The following is a 16,698-nucleotide window of genomic DNA, read 5'->3' as shown; positions in this document are numbered from 1 at the left end:
GCATGATACTGATTATAATACTTCCATTACCATCAGCCTTAGTCGACCTCGACCTTCGCCATCGCTCCCGCCTACTCGGAACATGCATGTGCAACGTAGTACGTATGACCTCCCTGAAGCCCCACGCAGACACTGGGATTTCGATTCTGTTACTAAAGGCATGTACAATGGTTGATAAGATAATCTTATCTTAAATCTTACATGTAATTTAGAGATGACAAAAAAAACATGTATAATGGGTCATTTCTTAGCCTTATCTTTAATAACTACTAGTAATTTCTAAAAACATGATGAGACATATTATGCTAAGAGATCATCTCTTGTCTTCTCTTAAATAAGAGAAGTGCAAGCCTTTTCTTATGACTTCTCTCTCCTCCACCTTACCATCTATCCTACGTGTCATTATAAGATAGCATTGTACATGCCCTAATACAAGGATCTATATATGTCCATTCTTGCGGCTGTCGTTATTTTTTCTCCTTGTCTGTGTTTCAATTACCCTAGTGAACATTCTACTTGACAGTTGACACTGACACCAGAAACATCGTCGAAACTCACATGCCTGCCGCTGCCTGGACACACTCGCCGAATCGTGAGGACGAGCCAAGAGACCGAAGATGATCCATCAAGCAGCTGAGGGCGCCTTTTCTATGGTGCCACACTTCTTGCCTTTGCACCCAAGTGACTTCTCGAGGCTGAGTCAAGAGACAGAGAGAGGGAGAGAGAGAGAGACTTTCTTATGGATATATATTATGCTAAGAGATCATCTCTTGTCTTTTCTTAAATAAGAGAAGTGCAAGCCTTTTCTTATGACTTCTCTCTCCTCCACCTCATCATCTATCGTACGTGTCATTCCTAAGATAACATTGTACATGCCCTAATACAGCAAGGATCTATATATGCCCATTCTTGCGGCTGTCGTTATTTTTTCTCCTTGTCTGTGTTTCAGTTACCCTAGCAAACATTCTACTTGACAGTTGACACTGACACCAGAAACATCGTCGAAACTCACATGCCTACCGCTGCCTGGACACACTCGCCGAATCGTGAGGACGAGCCAAGAGACCGAAGATGATCCATCAAGCAGCTGAGGGCGCCTTTTCTATGGTGCCACGCTTCTTGCCTTTGCACCCAAGTGACTTCTTGAGGCTGAGTCAAGAGACAGGGAGAGGGCGAGAGAGAGACTTTGGCTGCATTTCTAGAGAACTTGCTTGCATACATGAAATTTCGCCCGAGGATAAGGAGGATTACCCAGGAAATTTCGCCGCCGGCCACCATTGCCACTGTTTCACGTCGCTAGCCGCGCAGTACATACATATCAACATACGTACACGACGGATAGTATATATACATGATGTAGGAGTACAGTCCTACCGTATCCACGGACGGACAGTAAAGTACACCGAATTAGTAGGGAAGAATGCCACCGCGCGCGCGCATGGAGTGGCCGGCAGCAAGGCTCGTGCTCGTCCTCGTCACTTTGCTCACGCTTTGGAGCAGCGCCGTTGCCGTTGCATCGCCACCAGCGGTGGCGTCGGCGGCGCCGGTGAGGGTGGGCGTGGTGCTGGACCTGACGAGCGACGTGGGGAGGGAGAGGCGCGCCTGCATTTGCATGGCGTTGGACGACTTCCACGCCGCTCACGCCGGCTACGGCGCCGCGCGGATCGAGCTGCTCGTACGAGACTCGCGCGGTGATCTCGCCACGGCCGCACATGCTGGTAAATGAACATACGTCGAACCTAAATATCTCTTTCTATTTTTTTTTAGAAAAACAAGGTTTTTATTGGCGAGAGAGATTTTGGTTTGGTTTTTTTTAGAAAAAAGATTTTGGTTCGTTTCGTAAACCCTAAATCGATCGGGTCCGCCCAGTGCAATGTTGGCCCACGTAACGCACCAGCCTTCCAGGGCCCAGACACCTAGTAGTACTAGTATCACACGTCCAAACATCTACTCGCTTCCGCCGTAATCCCAGCACCGGCGGCGGCCTCAGCACTCAGCAGGCCACTTCCTCAATGTCCAGACGCGGTACTCCCGCCCGACGCCGAGATGCCGAGTCCTTGCTCCACCTGCCGCCCTGCCACCACTGGCTATGGGCAACGCCGAGATGCCGAGTCCCTCTGAGGCTCTGACCTCTGTGGCTCTGTTGACCGCCATGGCCTCCATCCTCGCTGGAGCTAGCGGCAAAGCCTCCTTATCTCTCGCCCACAAGGTACTCTTTCTCGCGACTCCACTCGCTGGCTAGTGGGTACAGAGTGGCAGGGCAAAAATTTCCTTCAAGTTATTTTTGTATGTTCGGAAGTTAGGAAAGCGGAAAGGATCTGTCATGCGGATGCACGGCATACCTCTAGAATATAGTTCCTCACTTTCGTGATGCTGATAATCCCTTACTCTGATGTGAAACTACAACGTACTCACTAGCCGCTAGCTGCAGTTTGAGTAGTGTGTAAATCAAAGTTTTAAATAGCCGGCTATAGCTAGGGCTGGACACGAGCCGAGCCGAGTCGAGCTTGATCCGAGCCTGGCTTTGGCTCGCTCTGGAGCGGCTCGGCTTGGCTCGGCTCGCTCAACCAATGAGCCTACTTCAAGTGGCTCGGCTCGTTTTTGGTATGGCTCGGCTCAGACCGAGCCGGCTCGAAAGCCAACTGCCGCCAATCTTTATTTTTTACTTACAGAAGACAGAACCTCTGTATATAGTCCACAATCTTAATTGTTTTGCAGCAATTAAACTCATATTTTGAAAATAAAACAGTTTATACTGCTTAAAATGAAACATCCAGCAGTATATTGTTTAAAAAAATGGTCATATAGTAATTGAAAATAAGCTTTCTTCTATGATTTCTTCTACAAAAATTGTAACAATGGAACGGATATGAGAGGAAGAATTGGGCAGCATTTCTATTGAATTTTGGACAGCACATCCTTTGAACTTTACACAACAAAACATCAAATATTGACAGCGAAATAAAGAAACTTTCACTATCCGCAAACTCATCTGAATCTGATTTGTCATCAACCCCAGAGGGCACCTCAAACAAAGTATCTTGCTCTTCCTCGTCCTCGTCCTCATCCTCATCCTCTTCCACCTCTTCATGATCCTCCTCCGCTTGCTTATCATGCTCCATTGCCTAACACACAAACACAAGACACATATGAGCTTGGACACACATATATTTGACTTTTGGATAGCAAAAACAGCACACACATTAGCTTGCACAAACATATATTTGAGATTTGGACACCAAAAAAAGCACACACACATGAGCTTGCACAAATATATATTTGACATTTGAATATCAAAAACAGCACATATGAGCTTGGGCACACATAAATTTGACTTTCAAAAAGCAAAAACAGCACATACATGAGCTTGCACAAATATTTATTTTGCACGGACATACCTGGGAAGATGTAGCCTCCCTCTCATAGTCGTTTGCGGAGCCGGAGGCAGCGGCGATTTCGGCACGCACGCCAGCGCTGGTGGGGTCAGGGGGATGTCGAGGCGGTGGTCCCCGAGACCGGCAACTTACTCTTCATAATGGAGTCCAAGGTCCTCTCTTCCTCCTTCTCCTTCACATTCTCCTTCCCATTTTCCTTGTCTATTGTGGCGACGATAGGCCTCTGCACACATCAGCAAACAACAAACGGTCAGTCATCAACAACAGTAAACTAATTACACATGGAATCAATGTAATTTTCCAGCAAGTAGATTTTTTTTCAAGCTGCTATGCTACAGCAAGTAGATCATCAACAATAGAAAACTAATTACACATGGAATCAACGAAAATTTCCATCTACCAATCCATTCTGCCCTATAACTTCATCCATCCATGATCCATCCATCCGGCTCTTCTAGATCTAGCCCTACATGCTACAATACATCCATCCACGATCCATCCATCTAGCCCTACATCTACCTGACCGCGTCCATCGATCCATCCATCCATCCATCAGATGTGTACTAGTGCAGACACCTACGGCTAGGGTTTGGGAAGTTCATCCATCGATCCATCCATCCATTGATCCATCACATGCGTACTACTAAAGTTCAGAGAGCTGCGGCTAGGGATTGGGAAGGAAGGAGGTACCTGCTCCGGCTCGTCACGTTCCGCGAGAAAGCAGGGGAGGCGCGTCCGTCTACGTCTGGTGTGGTGAGGAACGGTCGCGCCGCCCGTCGCCGTCGGTGCCGAGTCCATTGCTGTCGGTGTGGCGAGGAAACACGGCATCGCTCATCGCCATGGATCCAGATTTGCGGTGTGGCGAGGAAACGCGGCATCGCTCGTCGCCGTGGATCCAGATTTGCGGCGTGGCGAGAGAGGGGCGAGGCGGCGCAGAGCAGTGAAAGGGAGAAACGAGAGACTGGCTGTGGTTGCTCGTGCCCTAATGCGCTAGCCATTGTGATGGACGGTGGAATTGGGTTGGGCCGCAAGCGAGCCACCGAGCTAGACCGGCCGAAACTCGGCTCAGCTCGGTCGCGAAATGGGCCTGTTTTCAGACCTCGGCCCGCTCGCTAATCCTATCGAGCCGAGCTGTATCGGGCCGAGATGGAGCGAGCTTCGGGCCGAGCCGAAAAGCTCGCTCGTACGTCCAGTCCTAGCTATAGCCTCATTATAGCGGTTTGAGCAATGTGCCGCTAAATGATCAGCTATAAGATTCATGTACAATTGTCCAATAAGGTTATGCAATAGCCAGCTATAGCTAGATAATTTGGAGGACTGCTGCTATCTCTGGCATAGCCCGCTATTTAAAACAATGATGTAAATACTTAAACGAATAATGCAACAATAGGCCTATTTGCTTGCTTAATTGTTCCAATATCATGCTATTTGCTTGGCTAATTCTCTATGATTTTGGCAGCCGAGGACCTGATCAAGAATGGGCAAGTGCAAGCCATCATATGGGGCCCAGATCATGTCACACACCTGGGCTATAGCCGCAACCAAGTCCCGTTTCTCTCCTTCCCCAGCATTTCTCCAACATCGTGTGCCTTCTGGCTGGAAGATCCCGTAACAGTTCCTAGGGGCTATGCCAAGTTTGGCTTTACACTTGGAAATGACAGTATAACCTTTCCTAATCCAGAAACCAATAGAAGATACAGAAGAAAACTAGGTGCAAGCAATAGTTGCGGAGGTAAGGGGCTGAAGATTGCTGTGCCGCCGAAAAAAGGTTTTCGAGATTTTGTGAATGTTACTGATCCTAATTCCAAGAAACAACATGTCACTGGCTACAGCATTGATATCTTCGAGGCTTCTATGAGGAATTTACGTCCTCTCCTGTGCTATGAATATTTCGTCTTCAATGGTACTTATGATGAGCTAGTAGGCAACGTGTCTTTGGGGGTAAGGCTTACTCTGACCCACTTATTTTTCACGTATGTTGACTTATTACCTGAATACCTTTTAATCTCTGCTAGATTTCTGGTGGATAAACAGGTCTATGATGGTGCAGTAGGCGATGTGACCATAACGGCTGAACGAGTAACCACCACCGACTTTACAATGCCATACACACAGTCTGGTGTGTCTATGCTTGTGCTTGCCGTGGATGAACCCTATAGAATCAGTTGGACATTTGTAAAGCCACTAAATGGGGAGCTTTGGCTTGCAACCATTGTCTTTTTCCTCTATACTGGCTTTGTCGTGTGGATGATTGAGCTACCCAGAAATCAGGAGTACCAAGGATCAAGTTTGAGACAGTGTAGCACAGCCCTCTACTTTGTTTTCTCCACTTTGACTTTTTCCCATGGTCAGCACTTCAAGCTTGAACTTCCTGACAATATTTGATGCATTATAGTAAGTATTTTAATTCACCACAGTTATAAGATTAAAATATGTTGGTTATTTCATGCGCAGGTCATACTATTAGAAGCCCTTTGTCAAAAATTGTTGTGGTGATATGGTGTTTTGTGGTGCTGGTTCTTGTCCAGAGCTACACTGCAAGCTTGTCATCCATTCTGACTACAAAGAGGCTCCATCCTTCGGTGACAGATTTTGAGACGCTCCAGAAGAGTGGTGACTTTGTAGGATACCAAGATGAATCATTTGTGCGATCCTTCTTGATTAATCATACCATCAATGAAAACAGGTTAAGGAACTACACGACGAAAGAACAATATGCTGAAGCTTTGAAGAAGGGATCCAAGAAAGGAGGAGTATCGGCTATCGTTGATGAGATCCCCTATTTAACTTCTTTCCTCTCTGACAGTCAATACAAAAATGATTTTAGGATGCTCGGGTGCATATACAAGACTCCTGGATTTGGTTTTGTAAGCTACTCAACCTAATGCCTTGTATATTCCTGATTTGTTCTTGCAGCGCTACGAGACAATCCGGATACAAATTAAGTTGCTGACATCGTATTCTTATGTTCAGGCGTTCCGTCTAGATTCTGCGCTAGTGCATAATCTTTCGACTGCCATCCTGGACCTAGTAGGAGGGGATGAGGGCTCACAAATCGAAGGGAAATGGTTCGGACAAGCTTCACCTCCAATGGGTGCTAGCATGGTCTCTAACATGGACTCCGCCCCTCTCACTCTCCAAAGTTTCTCTGGTCTCTTTGTCATCACCGGATCCATTTCAACTCTCATGCTGCTGATAAGCATTATGAGGTTGGCTGATGTGGAAAGTGTCAGCTACAGTGGCACCGACGATGAGTCCCATCTGTTGCAGAATGGCATAGGTGACAACCCCAGCCCTGGTATACAAACCTTCCATGTAGCTGGTATTGGAAATTCCGGGGGTGTCCATTTAAGCGGCGAGAATGTTGGGGATGTGGAGCCTGACCCAGTGCAGCATAATGGCATGCATGGTGGCTCTATCCCTGAAGGACACATTCAGATTGAGATGCGCAATGTCTAAGGTGAAGGGAAGCGCCAGATGCTCATAGGTACTTCTTTTGTCATTGAAGCGATGCGGCATTCCAAACCTTGGACTAGATAGAAGTAGTAAAATAAAAATCACTCTTTCCTACTCATTTGGAAAAAAGAGATAGGTTTCCAGTGAGCATATTATCTTCAGACTGATACTTATGTTGTTTTTCAAGTACTACTGATGTACCTAGAACTTCTCTAATTCTATTTATAAATAGATGGTGATTTAGATAGGTACAGTCTTCAACATTTTTAAATAAGATGTATTGTTTGCACTACAGCCGGCGCGTGTTCGAACCTTGGTTCAGACGTGTGTCTCACACTTCCCTCTCTTAATTAAAAAGCTGAAGGGGCTCCTCCCCCTACTGGTCTACTTTTTTTTATTTGCACTATACAACCCTGAATCTTTGAAGTGGGGAAGTTCAGGCTTTCTAGAACATCGCCTGTAATCCGAACCGAGGCAGTATTACATATGTAGTGTATGACTTTACATGTGTGCTAAGAATGCTAAGAATTGGCCTGGCCAAGTGCAAGCAGAATGGCATGCATGTTGGCTTTGTGCCTGCAGATTGCGACGGCTATGTCTGAGACGAATTATTAAAGCATGCTGCATTCCACACCTTCAGTTAGATATATTCAGTGAGTGATGTGCACACTTGTCTCTTCAGATTGACATTACTTATGTTGCCTTTTTGAAGCGACGATGTGCTGGTTCCCCAGCTTGTTTATAGATGTTGATGAATCAGACAAACCATACATGGTCTTGGTGAAGAAAATGAAAATCTCAATTTTCAGTTGAAACATATCAGTACCGAAATGAATCAGACAAACCATACATGGTCTTGGTGAAGAAAATGAAAATCTCAATTTTCAGTTGAAACATATCAGTACCGAAATTTGTTGAATGAAAATCTAAGAGTACTTGTGGGGCAAGCTTCAATTGGTTTAGCTTAATGATTTAGAGGATTCTATTTCCTGGACTTCGATGACGGATGGGTCTTATTAAGCTCTTTCAGCATACAAAATTTAGTTTCTTGGTAGGATCGGAGGACGCCATCTTCAGCGAGCCTGACAGGTCAGGGCCGAGGAGAAGATTAAGTTCTTCACTTGGTTACTTCAAAATCGACTATGGGCGGCTGGTCAGCTTCAGACGAGAGGATTTTAACTTATGCGATCAGGTTATGGAGAGCATTGGCACAATTTCCATGTTAGCCTTCCTCAACTTCAGCTCGGTGTGCATATCGGTATCCTCAACTTCAGTTAATTATTTTACAGCCAACCCAAATGTTAGAAGTTGGAGAAGTTCATGATTTCTATACTGCCTCCTATAATCTGGACGGAGACGGTATTAGATATGCAGTGTATGACTTTATTATGTGCTTCAGCCTACCAGGAGAATGCTAAGAATGAGCCTGGCTAAGTGCAGATTGAGATCGTCACTGTCTAAGACGAATCTTGCGGAGAAGGGATGCTTCTGTTGCCACTAAAGCGACGCTGCATTCTACACCTTGAATTGGATATATACAGTCGTTTCTTTCCTATATCTCTTGCATAGTAGAGATATACATTCGGTGAGTGATATGCACATGTCTCTTCGGATAGACATTATTTATGTTGCCTTCTCGAAGCAACGATGAACTGGACCAGACAAAATCCTAATCTCCAACATACATGGTCTTGGTGAGGAATATCTCAGCTTTCAGATGAACATATCTCCTACCACATGCTCTCAAATCTAGCTACAACGAGTATAGAGAAGGGGGTGATTGAACTCACAGAGGCCATCGTTGCAGCCCGAGGGAGACACGGAACATATTGGAGAAGAGGAGGACACGAGTCGCCGCCGCTGTGCACCACTGGCCGGAGAAGGAGCGCCCCTTACCTGCTCGTCGGTGCCGATGCGCGTCGGAGGGAAAGCTCACAAGGGGGGAGAGTGGTGGCGGGAGTTTCGGCGGTGAGGCGAAGGGGGCTATATAGGGCGACCGAATCGGCGTGAGGTAATAACCCGAAATCCTCCCGCCGCTTTTTTAGAGACGCGTGCGAGCTCGCACCATCTCCGTGGTCGCATGAGCTACGCGCCGCGTTCCCCTCCCCTGTTTCGGTCGAGTCTGCCTCGCTAGAAACTGTTGATTTGGGGTTCCTAGCGGGCCTGGTTGTGAGGTACTTTAAACATCATGCTATGCATGCAATACAGTCAATGCGGGCAACCAAACACGTCCTAAGTTTTCGGCTGCAGCCCGGGATTTGTTGCATTCTAATGCTTAGAGTTGGAGTTTGATCTGGACTGAACCCATAGGGGCGGCACTATTTCGTTATTAACATCTTTTTTTTACTTGGTTCATGGTCAACAGTAAACGGATGGTGGGAATTTTGTTGATTCGTAGAATTTCTATGGAAGACATGTAGTACTAAAATACTCGGAATCTTTCTCTATGTGAGAGTGAATCTCACAGAAAATTCAAGAATTCCTCTTCACTTCATCCAAACTTCAAAGTCATAGTCAAAGTCAAAGTCAAAGTAGATTAAATATTCTCCAAGCTTCTTGTGTCCTTCGTTGCCCTAAAAATATCGTTTTAAATCGACAAGTAATTTTGACCTTCATAGATATTGATTTCCTGTAAAATAAAAAAGGATGCAGAAAACCGGAACTGGCATGGGACACTAAATTAATAGGTTAATCATAATATAAAATGATATAAAAAGTATTCAAAGTGATAATACAAAAGCATGAAACAATAAAAAATTATGAAGACATTTGAGACGTATCAAGCGTTTGCTTTACCACATTACTAGCTATGCCCGCGCTCCACGCCCCATCGATACATCATGTCTACACATGTTGTTTTTATTGTTTACAGTGAAACTCAATTTAAAGCAAGAGAGCTACGTAGGTGCGATTGCAATCGCAAAAAGAGAAGCTAAAAAAGTTGTATATCAGGAAACAGGGAGTATATTCTAGTACTTTTCTAATAAGTTCAAACAAACACGATGCCCTCACTTCTATCTTAGACCATTCTAGTGCGGCCTCCTGCGGGATTGGTGCCTTTTTTTTGGCGATCTCAGGATTGGTGCCTGTGATGAAGTGGTGTAGAGTCTTTGCAAATTCTTGCATATGATCTGGTTTGAGGGCATGCTTACGCAATGGTATAATGTTTGAAAAATCATCGCATATGTCTTCCAAGATCTTAGTTTGTATTGTGAACCTATTTTCTTGAGCATTTATTTCCACAGTCGACGGTAGCAGGCGGACCGTCCAGGACATACATATGCACCTTCAGTTTGAGAGCTTCTTCAGAAACCGTCGAAGGAAAGCTCTACTTCAGTACGGCCTCTTGGCACTCCTGGCCGTGGGGGTCACCTATGCAAGTATTGTTGAGAGACATGTCCAGCAACGGTGTTATGCCATCTTAAATAGAGTAATTTGCATAATTCTGGAGCAAGGGAGACATCTAATTACCTTTTTCCTGGTAACACAATCTTTATCCAAGTTTAAGAAAGAGAGAACATCCAATAACTAATCTTGATTGCAATTCATGTTTAGATGTACTGCATTGACATTAGAATCTATAAGTGCAATTGTTAACCAAAGATGAAAATTATAGCTTTATCAAGTTGCCCATAATGGGCACTAAGACACCGCAGCAAGGGCAGATTAACACGCTGCCGGCAAGCCAGTATGCCAACGACACTCGCCTATGCGGCATGCAGCAAGCCAGCGACCGGCTGCCGAAAGCAAGCATGTGCAGCCTCTTGGCCACTGCTCCTGGCCGTGTTGGTCCCCCCGGGCTGGCGTCCGTCGATCTGGGCGGATGCAGTGCGGAAGGCGCTGATACTGAACAACCTGCAGGACGATACCGCGGAGGTCTGCTGCCACCCTCTCTCTCTCCCACGGCTGGTGTGCCTTCGATGAGGAAACAACGCGAGGCAACAGCGACGACAGGCGGCGTGGATATTGCAAGCAGAGAAGCAGTGGAGCACCAGCCGCCGCGGCCGCATGAAGCGAACGAAGTGGCGGTGGCACCCGTGTGCCTAGGATGGCGAGCTTCCGCAGGGGTGATCGTGAGGTGACATAGCCTGCGGCGCCAGCCCCGGTAAGCAACAACGACAGCGTGGCGGCGGCGAGTCGGCGCCGTGCGATGGCCGGTGGTTCCCGCGCCCGAGATGGTTGCATACAGGCGGGCGCTAGCGGTCGCGGCTTTGGCGCCGTGGAAGCCCTGGGACGGCGAGGCGGCGCATGGACGTGCAGTGAGCCAGTGACTCTAGTCGCCTCATGGATGACGACGTCTGCAGTGTCACCCTTCCCTCCGTCCGTACTCGGGAACTCGGGATCCACCCGCTACCGAAGCCAAGGGCCATGGGGAGGACGTAGGGGCCATATGGGTCCTCAGAGTGACCCTCCAATGTTCCATGTCTTCCTACAACAGGCGAGGCTGCGAGGCGTCCCGCTCCAGCCTTCCCGTGTCTGACTCTGACGTCGGCATTCCCACGGCAACGTTCGCGCAGTTTTCTCGTCCCATAGCTCCACAGGACGTGGATTTTTAGAACATCTGCACCCGGGCCCTACTATCCTGGCTGTCCAATATTGTTTTAAGATCTATGCAACACAACTAACTTTCTATATGAATTTTTCTCTTTTTTGTTTCTCTCGCATAAAATATGTTTTGAAGTTCAAACCTTTGCAGCGTGGCAAAGCTTTCTATCTAGAATCTAGGATAAATCTTTCAGATTTTTTGGTACACCCCATGGAGTGGGCACGCAGGCCGGGGGAAGTTGGTTCAGATCCTACAATCTAGGAGGCGACGTGCGCACTACATACAATTACAAGTACATGTTAACACCCCCCTCAGCTGGAACTTCGTTTGGGAGGACGTTCAAGCTAGATCGAAACTCAATGAAGACCTGTGAAGGAAGCCCCTTGGTGAACAAGTCTGCAAACTGAGAATTGGACGGTACATGTAAAACATGCACTTCACCGAGTGCCACATGATCTCGAACAAAGTGAAGATCAATCTCTATATGTTTAGTGCGCTGATGCTGAACCGGACTATAAGAGAGATAAGATGCGCTGATGTTGTCACAATATACAATGGTGGCGCGAGAAAGAGGTCGTTGTAGCTCGTGGAGAAGCTGGCGGACCCAACAAGACTCGGCAACGCAGTTGGCAATGCCATGGTATTTAGCCTCGGCACTGGAGCGGGAAACTGTCGGCTGGCGTTTCGATGACTAGGAGATCAAGCTGTTCCCGAGAAAGAGATAGAACCCCGATGTGGATTTTCTCGTATCAGGGCAACCCGCCCAATCGGCGTCGGTGTAGGCTACACGATCAAGAGAGGGGGACTTGTAAAGTTGAATGCCAAAGTGCATGGTACCCCGTAGATAGCGAAGAACGTGCTTGATGAGTTGCATGTGAGCATCCCTTGGTTGATGCATGAAGAGGCAAATTTGTTGCACCGCATATGATATGTCCGGACAGGTAAGAGTGAGGTATTGCAAGGCACCGACAAGGTTGCGATAGTTGGTTGGGTTGGGAAGGAGGTGACCATCGGTGGCAGAGAGTTTGGCATTGGTGTCAATTGGTGTCGGAACGGGTTTGCAGTTGAGCATATTGGCGCGGTCTAAAACCTCTAATGTGTATTGTTGCTAGCTCAAAAATAGGCCGGAGTTGTTGGGTGTGACATTAATGCCAAGGAAGTGATGGAGCTCGCCGAGGTCGGCCATGGAGAATTCTGCTTTGAGGGATTGAATGATGGAATGGAGAACATGCGGTGTGCTTGCTGTAAGAATTATGTCATCTACGTAGACAAGGAGGTATGCAATGGAGGACCCGTGGGACATAATGAAGAGTGAGGAGTCACTCTTGGATGCATGAAAACCAAAGGATAAGAGGAAGGACTTGAAGCGATGAAACCACGTACGGGGGTCTTTTTTCAAGCCATAGAGAGACTTACGTAGGAGACAAACATGATCTGGGTGAGAAGGATCGATTAAGCCGGATGGTTGGGCACAATAGACGGTCTCCTTGAGTTCTCCATGAAGAAATGCGTTCTTGATATCGAGTTGATGGATGGGTGATAACCCACAAGTATAGGGGATCACAACAGTTTTCGATAAGTAAGAGTGTCGAACCCAACGAGGAGCTAAAGGTAGAACAAATATTCCCTCAAGTTCTATCGACCACCGATACAACTCTACGCACGGTTAGCGTTCGCTTTACCTAGAACAAGTATGAAACTAGAAGTACTTTGTAGGTGTTTTTGGATAGGTTTGCAAGATAATAAAGAGCACATAAATAAAAAATAGGGGCTGTTTAGATAAAGACACAACTAAATTAATTTTAGTAGAGAGCTTTTTGTTATGAGAGAGTTATTTGTCCCTAGGTAATCGATAATTAGACCGGTAATCATTATTGCAATTTTATTTGAGGGAGAGGCATAAGCTAACATACTTTCTCTACTTGGATCATATGCACTTATGATTGGAACTCTAGCAAGCATCCGCAACTACTAAAGATCATTAAGGTAAAACCCAACCATAGCATTAAAGCATCAAGTCCTCTTTATCCCATACGCAAACAACCTACTTACTCGGGTCTGTGCTTCTGACACTCACGCCACCCACCATAAGCAAATCATGAACATACTGCAAACCCTACAGCGGGAATCCCTCACGCTTGCGCGACACGGAGAGCACAATAGGACAGCACCAATAATAAAACATGCAACTCAAACCAATCACGATCATCAATTAACCCATAGGACAAAAAAGATCTAGTCAAACATCATAGGATAGGCATACATCATTGGAAAATAATATATAGCGTTGAGTGATAACCCACAAGTATAGGGGATCGCAACAGTTTTCGATAAGTAAGAGTGTAGAACTCAACGAGGAGCTAAAGGTAGAACACATATTCCCTCAAGTTCTATCGACCACCGATACAACTCTACGCACGCTTGACGTTCGCTTTACCTAGAACAAGTATGAAACTAGACGTACTTTGTAGGTGTTGTTGGATAGGTTTGCAAGAATATAAAGAGCACGTAAATAAAAGGTAGGGGCTGTTTAGATAAAGAAACAATAAAGTAAATATAGCGAGTGTGGAAAAGTGGTGGTATGAGTTGCGAAATTGCCCCTAAGCAATTGACTACTTTACTAGACCGATAGCAAGTATTATGTGGGAGAGGCCACTGCTAGCATGTCATCCCTGACTTAGAATTCTATGCACTTATGATTGGAACTATTAGCAAGCATCCGCAACTACTAATGTTCATTAAGGTAAAACCCAACCATAGCATTAAGGTATATTGGCCCCCCTTCAATCCCGTATGCATCAATTTCTATGTTAGGTTGAAGCTTCTGTCACTCTTGCCCTCCAATACATAGTCCTATCAACATACAACTAACCCTAGGGTGTGATCCACGCGTGCAGTCATATGATGGGCACCAGAGGACAGCAACATAACCACAAGAAAATTAAATCAATCATAGCAATTCATCAACCACCGATAGGACAACGAAAATCTACTCAGACATCATAGGATGGCAACACATCATTGGATAATAATATGAAGCATAAAGCACCATGTTCAAGTAGAGGGTACAGCGGGTTGTGGGAGAGTGGACCGCTGTAGATAGAGGGGGGAAGGTGATGGAGATGTTGGTGAAGATGGCGGAGGTGTTGGTGTAGATCGCGGTGATGATGATGGCCCCCGGAAGCGAGGGGGGAGAGCCCCCCTCCTTCTTCTTCTTCCCTGACCTCCTCCCTAGATGGGAGAAGGGTTTCCCCTCTGGTCCATGGCCTCCATGGCACGGGAGGGGCGAGAGCCCCTCCGAGATTGGATATGTCTCTCTATCTCTCTCTGTTTCTGCGTTCTCAGATTCTTCCCTTTCACCGTTTCTTATATTCCCGGAGATCCGTAAATCTGATTGGGCTGAAATTTTAACACGATCTCTATCCGGATATTAGCTTTCTTGCGGCGAAAGAAGGGCATCAACCGCCTTACGGGTGGCCCACGAGGGTCAGGCGCGCGCCCCCTGCCTCGTGGCCACCTCGGGCACCGTCTCGCGTGGATTTTTCTTCCCAAAAATCATATATATTCCAAAAAAATCTCCGTCAGTTTTTATCCCGTTTGGACTCCGTTTGATATGGATATTTTGCGAAACAAAAAACATGCAACAAACAAGAACTGGCACTGGGCACTGGATCAATATGTTAGTCCAAAAAATAGTATAAAAAGTTGCCAAAAGTATGTGAAAGTTGTAGAATATTGGCATGGAACAATCAAAAATTATAGATACGACGGAGACGTATCATCGAGGACCATGTTTAAGTAGAGATTACAGCGGGTAAAATAGGGGTTACACCGCTGCATAGAGGGGGAAGAGTTGGTGATGATGGCGGTGAAGTTGTTGGTGAAGATTGCGGTGATGATGATGGCCCCCGGTGGCACTCCGGTGCCACCGAAAGCGAGGGGGAGAGAGCCCCCCTCCTTTTTCTTCTTCCTTGACCTCCTCCCTAGATGGGAGAAGGGTTTCCCCTCTGGTCCTTGGTCTCCATGGCATGGGAGGGGCGAGAGCCCCTCCGAGATTGGATCTGTCTCTCTGTCTCTCTCCGTTTCTGCGTTCTGGTATTATGCCCTTTCACCGTTTCGTATATATGGAGATCCGTAACTCCGATTGGATTGAAACCTTCGCCGGGATTTTTTCGTGAAAATTAGCTTTCTTGCGGCCGAAGAAGGGCATCAACCGCCTTATGGGGGGCCACGAGGGTCAGGGGCGCGCCCAGGGGGGTGGGGCTCGCTCCCCTGCCTCGTGCCTCCCTCGGGAACCGTCTCGCGTTGATTTTCTTCCCATATCTCACATATATTCCAAAAATAATCTCTGTCCATTTTTATCCCGTTTGGACTCTATTTGATATGGATTTTCTGCGAAACAAAAAACATGCAACAAACAGGAACTGGCACTGGGCACTGGATCAATATGTTAGTCCCCAAAAATAGTATAAAAAGTTGCCAAAAGCATATGAAAGTTGTAGAATATTGGCATGCAACAATCAAAAATTATAGATACGACGGAGACGTATCAATGGGCCACGAGCCGGAGGTGGCGAGGCTGAGAACCACATGGATTGTGGCCGGTTTCACCACCGGACTGAAGTGTTAGGGAACGTAGTGATTTCAAAAAAATTCCTATGCACACGCAAGATCATGGTGATGCATAGCAACGAGAGGGGAGAGTGTGATCTACGTACCCTCATAGACCGACAGCGGAAGCGTTATGACAACGCGGTTGATGTAGTCGTACGTCTTCACGGCCCGACCGATCAAGCACCGAAACTACGGCACCTCCGAGTTTTAGCACACGTTCAGCTCGATGACGATCCCCGGACTCCAATCCAGCAAAGTGTCGGGGAAGAGTTCCGTCAGCACGACGGCGTGGTGACGATCTTGATGTTCTACCGTCGCAGGGCTTTGCCTAAGCACCGCTACAATATTATCGAGGAGTATCGTGGAAGGGGGCACCGCACACGGCTAAGAAAACAATCACGTGGATCAACTTGTGTGTCTAGGTGTGCCCCCTGCCCCCGTATATAAAGGAGCAAGGGGAGGAGGCCGGCCGGCCCTAGGGCGCGCCAAGGAGGAGGAGTCCTCCTCCTAGTAGGAGTAGGACTCCCCTCTTTCCTACTCCTACTAGGAGGGGGAAAGGAAGGGGGAGAGGGAGAAGGAAAGGGGGGCGCCGCCCCCCCTCTCCTAGTCCAATTCGGACCAGAGGGGGAGGGGGGCGCGGCCCACCCTGGCCTCCCCTCTCTCTCTCCACTAAGGCCCATAAGGCCC

At 47.0% G+C, this 16,698-nt stretch overlaps 1 protein-coding gene across 1 annotated transcript; it reads left to right on the top strand.

Annotated features, from left to right (window-relative positions):
- Window positions 1-1,344: 1,344 nt before the first annotated feature.
- On the top strand, window positions 1,345-7,145 carry LOC125524370 (glutamate receptor 2.8-like). Its single transcript, XM_048689429.2, has 5 exons — window positions 1,345-1,718; window positions 4,855-5,336; window positions 5,430-5,742; window positions 5,850-6,262; window positions 6,369-7,145. Exons 1-5 carry the CDS (start codon window positions 1,421-1,423, stop codon window positions 6,852-6,854), a joined length of 1,992 nt encoding a protein of 663 aa, XP_048545386.1. The 5' UTR covers window positions 1,345-1,420; the 3' UTR covers window positions 6,855-7,145.
- The last annotated feature ends 9,553 nt before the right edge of the window (window positions 7,146-16,698 follow it).

This window comes from Triticum urartu, chromosome 7A (genome assembly GCF_056163025.1).
Source record: "Triticum urartu cultivar PI428250 chromosome 7A, HENAU_Tu73, whole genome shotgun sequence".
Classification (NCBI taxonomy): domain Eukaryota; kingdom Viridiplantae; phylum Streptophyta; class Magnoliopsida; order Poales; family Poaceae; genus Triticum; species Triticum urartu.
Note: the sequence above shows the minus strand (reverse complement) of the source record. Positions and strands in the feature narration are given on the sequence as shown.

Bases quoted from the DNA above. Each gene is read 5' to 3' on its own strand.
- LOC125524370 (XM_048689429.2), top strand. From the start codon at position 1,421: ATGCCACCGCGCGCGCGCATGGAGTGGCCGGCAGCAAGGCTCGTGCTC. The intron at 1,719-4,854 runs GTAAATGAACAT...TGATTTTGGCAG, and splicing joins CGCCACGGCCGCACATGCTG to CCGAGGACCTGATCAAGAAT. The intron at 5,337-5,429 runs GTAAGGCTTACT...GTGGATAAACAG, and splicing joins TAGGCAACGTGTCTTTGGGG to GTCTATGATGGTGCAGTAGG.